The sequence below is a fragment of the Bombina bombina genome, chromosome 2 (genome assembly GCF_027579735.1).
Source record: "Bombina bombina isolate aBomBom1 chromosome 2, aBomBom1.pri, whole genome shotgun sequence".
In the NCBI taxonomy this organism is placed as follows: Eukaryota; Metazoa; Chordata; class Amphibia; order Anura; family Bombinatoridae; genus Bombina; species Bombina bombina.
The window spans coordinates 1,339,898,681-1,339,905,267 of record NC_069500.1 but is presented as its reverse complement, the minus strand read 5'-3'; the positions used below and the strand labels follow the sequence as shown (position 1 = coordinate 1,339,905,267).

Genomic DNA, 6,587 nt, shown 5'->3' with positions numbered 1-6,587 from the left:
CCATATACCAGCATAAAAAGATATATTTATAAAACACATAAATTGTTAAAACCATTCCACATAACAATCCAGAAGGTCCTATGACAGACCAAATTGTACTGCAAATAGTTAAAAAGCAGGCTCTAGAATGAATAGGTGTAAAAAGACAATACAGAACCACTTCTTTCAGCTATAGAGTGCTACAGTACATATGTGTGTGGGAATACAGCAAAATTATTATTTAACCAGATAAGTTTCCAATAAAAGCTGTCAATCTAGTCCCCAAAACAGTGTCTTGTAGTTTCAAATATTATTCGTTTTACTCAATAAGACCAAAGGGTCACTGTGGGAAATTATTGTGTGAATTATAATAATTTATCATTTTTTTATTTCTTTTGTGCTTTTTTGTGAATTTTGATAACAAATTTGTCCTATAATCTATACCTATATGTGTAACTAAAAATACAGGGCATAGAGGGAGTAGAGGTGTGTATAATTTGGATTAAAATAATTTTGTGAATGTTAGTTTATTATAAAAGAAAGCTTTTTATTGATAAACTAATATATAATAAATCTGCCTGAGTTTTAACTCGCATTCATAAGTTTAAGGGAATTCTGAACTAACTTGGAAAAAAAATGGTGATTTTTTTTTTGGAAAGTCCTAAAAGACATCACTAATTGCATGCCATATTACGTCATGAATAACATTATAAATATAATAATTTCTGACATATTCTACATCAATGACATCACACATCAACTTATTGTCAATAACTGCTGATATCACACATCTCATTCACAACTGTTTATAAGACACAATTTGAAATAATAATAATTCGTTTGTAAAGTTATGGTATGTGCAACCTGTAAAAAAATCAATAACAATGAGAGTATATGCTATTATTTCTTGCCCATCATACATAATATAACTATTCTTTTCAATCATCAGTAAATACACCGCATTATTAAACAGACATTGCAGCAAATGACACAGATAAGGAATAATAGTTACAGCATAATTATAAAATAAATAAGGTAAATGGATCTGATATTTGAATATAAATCTCTACAACTTGCTGATCACATTGGACTTTTGCTGCTGATTCACGGTCGCTGCAGCCAGATGAGTGCTCTGAGTTTCCACCAACTGGTCAGTAGCAGAACACACAGCTGGGCAGGGAGAGCCGAGGGGCGGTGACGTCACCGATAATGGGCGTCCTTATGTCTGTGGGTTTTGCATTCTAAAGGCGGAGCGAACGGACTGTTTACTTTGGTGTGGGCGTGGCTTTCGAGGTGTTTCCATTCGGCGGGCGTGGTTATAGTTATAGCCACGCCCCACTGCCAGGAGAGCATCGTAAGGGGCGGAGTTGCACAGTCCCCGGCACTCTGCCCGTGTACAATCGGGAGCAGAGGCGCAGCACACGGGCAACAGGAGCATCGCTCCCTGCCCGCTCACCGCTACATGAGGTTTGGCTGCAGGATCTGAGCCGGACACTAGGGATTTATAGCACGCAGCAGGTAGGTGGTCACTCACTCCAGAGGACTCTTGGGTTAGGTGGACACTGCAACTTCTTTGCTCGCTGTGATCCGTGGACCAGGACATTTCCCCATCTCCGTGCACACTGGAGTTATCCCGGACAATTTAATAAAACTTTTTGCGTTACAATTGATGCTGTTTGCACATCATCTAATATGAGCTTTTTAGTTATTTTTGCTGCTATAAATGATGTGGCAATGGTGGATACTATATTGATTTCTTACAAATCTTCAGTCTGTATATGAGGATTTTAATCAGTTCTTTCTCTGCTGTAGATCTCAGCCAGGGACGTTTTGCATTGGCTGTGCAATCTGTAATATATATATTGTACCCCTGGGGAATGCAGTGAAGTTTGGGTACATATTGACTGGATTGCTGTCAGCTGCTTGGTGTGAAAGCTCAGGCTTTTTCAATTTAATGAACATTCCCCTGTGTGTCCCTCTGGAGCCACAACCAATTCATAGTTATACAGCTAAATCTTGCACTTAGTTTGTTCTAAAATCATGGTCACATGTAAGTGACTTGTCTTTTTCATTAAAAGGATGCATGATGTTCAACAACTGTTTGCATATATATAATATATAAACATTTTGTACATTTCAGCAAAAAATATTTTTATCTATGTATAATTTAAAACTTTTCATTATCACACAAGCATCTATAAATGATTAAAACACTGGTTTATTTTCATTTTTAGTGACATATACCTTCAACGAGAACTTAATGTGTATATGTTGCACAGTGTACTAGTTTTTACTGTTGTAATACTCTTATTTTATAGAGATCTACCTATGCTATAAAGTATTGTCAATATGGATGTATATAGTTGTAACATAATTGCAAACTGACAATGAGTAATGCCTAATTGGCCAATGCTCCCTGCTGAGGGTTATTAATAATAAACTTATGTGAAGTTTAAAGAATAACCAGAGACATTCAGCCACTGACTCCTTTCAGTGTCACTGTGCCTCATGCTGAAAGTGTCCTGAACTGAGCAAGATCTGTGGTCTTCATGTGACTAGTGATGGCTTAGAGTAAAATTCATTTGCAAGAATACTTTTTAATTAGCATACTTTATCAAACAATTAGCATTTCCAAATGGTAAAGGGTCATCCTTAGTATCTGCATGTGATTTATTTGAAAGATAAATCAGTTTTCTAAGTCATTCCAAATATTGATTTGTTTTAGTAAAAAAAAAAATAATAAATTTATAGTATATTGAGAAAAGTGAGCATATCTTGCATTTAAAATGTGTACGTGTATAATTTTAGATGCGTATAATTTAGATGCTGATTTTGTTAATTTTCAAAGTATAAACCACCATTTATTTTTTTTTTTTTCTGCAAAAGAATGAGGATCCGGCTGTTGTAGAATGTGTGAAGCTGACAGTGTACTTCTGCTCTTTGCAGGTAGTCAGCTGGTTGGTACAAGAGGATTACAGTGCAGAACCACCACCAGCAAGCTATGCAACCAGAGGATGTCTAAGGCTGGAGGGGGCAGCAGTATTTCCCTTTGCCAAGGGATCCCCTTAGGAATGATCTCGGTGTGGTGCACACTCTGCTTTTTCTTAGTGACTGTGAGCAGTGTGCCAGCTGCCAGGCTGCCAGTTACACAGCCTGGGGAGGACAAGACAACCGGCAAAGCTGCAGGTAATGTAGAGTTGTGGAACACATTTCCTCACATGGTTTTGCCAACATGCAATTGTAGTGTTATTGGGAAGCAGATTTTCATTTCTCTTGCTGTGAACAGCAGAGTAGGGACTGGTTTGTTTTTGCAAGTTGCCTATCCTTGATCTGTGCATGTGTAATGCAGATTTACATATTGTCCCTGACTTGCCCTGAGAGGATGGAGAGGGGGGTATTGTTTGAAGACGCTAATTAATCATTTGGATGGTTTAGTTGCAGGGCAACACTTCTGCTGCTGAGTTGGTTTCAGCATCCTGCTTTATTACCAATACTATTTTCTAGTTGGGTGAATATATATTTTTATATATATATATATATATATATATATATATATATATATATAATTATTTTTTTTCTTCTAGTTGGGTGCGTACATTTTAATACAATAAACACATGGGTGGTGCATTTTATCAGGGTTACACTTTTATGTTTTTATGTGATTATTTTTAAAAGAATGTCGAAACTTTATTCTTTATCAGTTGTCAATCATATCAGAGATTTACACCTTGTGCTTGCTTGATTTTTAGAGTTGCATTTGCTTGTTAGCTCCATATACAATTCTGTTCACTCTCTGTTCTTCTCTGACTCTTGCCCCTGTTTTTCCAATATGCTGTCTTATAAGATTGATGTGTTTGTGAGAAGCAGGTTCATGATCTGGCAAATGCTCAACAACAAAAAAAAAATGTGCTTTGGGATAGTTTTGTAATATTTGTTGAACGGGGGCTATTGCAATCATGAAGCATTTTCTGGCTGATATGGTAGTGCCTCTGAATTTGCATTTCTGCCAACATAATTGTTAACTGATATCATCCTTGAGTAAATGATGCATAGAACTATTGGGGTGTTTTTCATATCAACAGAATCATTTACCTAGCTATACCTACTGTTTGTATTGTTTGTTGCAGTTTTTTTTCCTTAGTGATTGTGTAGTTATAAGTCTCTTGGCTTATATGTATGTTTAGCACATGCACTGTACTATTGGTTAAACCCTTACCTGCTAAAGAGATCTGTAAAAGGTTTACCATTTGATAGCCAAAGGGTTAAATACTGCTTCACCTGGTTATATGTTTACTATACATTTATTAAGCAGCTGGTTTCATTGTTAACCATTTGTCTACTGTTATGACTGATTCAGTCTTTCAGAGGGTTAGATCTGATATTTACCCCCCTCCAAAAACAAACAAAAATTGTCTTCATACTGGGGTGATTAGATTTGACTGTGGCTTTGTATAAGGCAATAAGGCACTGCTGGCCTCTGGCAGACAGAACTGGAGGAATGAAGCACTGTTCATAATGTTTCACCAGAAATTGCAGTTGGAGGGAGGTGAATTGCACCTTTTTTGTTTTGCTACGTTCCACAGAGAAAGTGACAGACAGCGCTGTCATGCAGTAATTACCTCTAAATTTTCTCACAGAAAGTAAGCCTGCTAAAATCGATGTAAGAGAAATGTAATTGCTGCCTTCTGAGAATTGGGATGAACTATACTACATGTATTGTTCTACATCTCTGTGGAGTACGATTTAAAATAAATACTCTTGTATTGTTTTAGAAATATACAGTCCAGCGCTGTCCTTGCACTGCTTTTGTGATGCTCAGTACTTTACAATATAAGCTTCAAAACCATTACCAAAGATAAATATAAAATACAATGTTACTAAAAAGTAAAACATTATTTGGGTGAGGGATTATCAAAATATTAATTTTGAGTTTTTTTTTTTTGTTTTTTTTTAACATTTGTATGGTTTTGCAGTCAGAATACATACCCTTTGAAAAACTCTTGAATGTGTTTGCTATCTACTTTGCTGTGGCTAATTAAGTGCACATATAATTAAAGGGACACTGAACCCAAAAAAATTATTTCAGCATTCAGATAGAGCATGACATTTTAAGCAACTTTCTAATTTACTCCTATTATCAAATTTTCTTTATTCTCTTGGTATCTTTATTTGAATGAAATGCAAGAATGTAAGTTTAGATGCCGGCCCATTTTTGGTGAACAACTTGGGTTGTCCTTGCTGATTGGTGGATAAATTCATCCACCAATAAAAACGTGCTGTCCAGAGGTCTAAACCAAAAAAAAAGGCGTAGATGCCTTTTTCAAATAAAGATAGCAAGAGAACGACGAAAAAATGATAATAGGAGTAAATTAGAAAGTTGCTTAAAGGGACAGTCTAGGCCAAAATAAACTTTCATGATTCAGATAGAGCATGTAATTTTAAACAATTTTCCAATTTACTTTTATCACCAATTTTGCTTTGTTCTCTTGGTATTCTTAGTTGAAAGCTTAACCTAGGAGGTTCATATGCTAATTTCTTAGACCTTGAAGCCCACCTCTTTCAGATTGCATTTTAACAGTTTTTCACCACTAGAGGGTGTTAGTTCACGTATTTCATATAGATAACACTGTGCTCGTGCGCAAGAAGTTATCAGGGAGCAGGCACTGATTGGCTAGACTGCAAGTCTATCAAAAGAACTGAAAAAGGGGCAATTTGCAGAGGCTTAGATACAAGATAATCACAGAGGTTAAATGTATATTATTATAACTGTGTTGGTTATGCAAAACTGGGAAATGGGTAATAAAGGGATTATCTATCTTTTAAAACAATAAAAATTCTGGTGTAGACTGTCCCTTTAAATTGCATGCTCTATCTGAAAAATGTGGGTTTAGTGTCCCTTTAAGATTCCTGTACTATGTGAGAAATCACTGGTTAGGATGTTACAGGGTCAGTTTTTTTAATCCAACCTTTCTGGTGAAAGTGCAAAATATAGTTTGGTACTTTGCGGTGTGGCTCAATGGGGTACAGAGGTCAATTATATTTCTTAACCCTTGTTTGCCATAAATGAATGGCTGAATTGTATTTCTCTGAAATTTGTTGCAGCCTTTGTTGGAAACAGAAGAGTTAATACATTTTTCACATATGAACCATAGGACTTAGTTAGCTACCCCATGTTTTTTAACCCAATATTAAGAAAGATTTTGTAAGTTGGGGATAATTGCTGATATAATTTGATGTAAAATGTGTTTGCCACTGCCTGTTTTAGGTATAAAACACATATTTTCTTACTCCATGTTCATATGTTAATTCATAAACTCTCTGATCTGCCATGAGGACTGTGTTGGTAGGAAAATGTTAATATTTAGTAGTATTTGTCTACCTTCTGACTTCTATCGAGAAAATTCTGCACAAGGTGCTGAAAAAATTGCTAGCTTTGGAAAACCTACATTTTCCTGTTTAAAATTAGTCTTGCTAAGTGATGTTTCTCAGCTGCTGGCTATTGTGTTTATTTTATCGCAACTAAGTAATGGAACTCATTTTTTTTTCTAAAGGGACATTATACACATTTTTTTCTTTGCATACATGTTTTGTAGATGATCAATTTATAT

At 35.6% G+C, this 6,587-nt stretch overlaps 1 protein-coding gene across 7 annotated transcripts in view; it reads left to right on the top strand.

Moving 5' to 3' along the window:
* Positions 1-1,363: 1,363 nt before the first annotated feature.
* The window catches only part of FGFR3 (fibroblast growth factor receptor 3), a 125,148-nt gene continuing 119,924 nt past the window's right edge, over positions 1,364-6,587 (top strand). For all 7 annotated transcript variants that reach the window (XM_053704228.1, XM_053704227.1, XM_053704225.1 and 4 more), the window contains exons 1-2: positions 1,364-1,501; positions 2,930-3,165. In XM_053704228.1, coding sequence (XP_053560203.1) covers positions 2,994-3,165 — 172 coding nt within the window. In that variant the 5' untranslated portion in view covers positions 1,364-1,501; positions 2,930-2,993. The remainder of the gene's footprint in view (positions 1,502-2,929; positions 3,166-6,587) is intronic.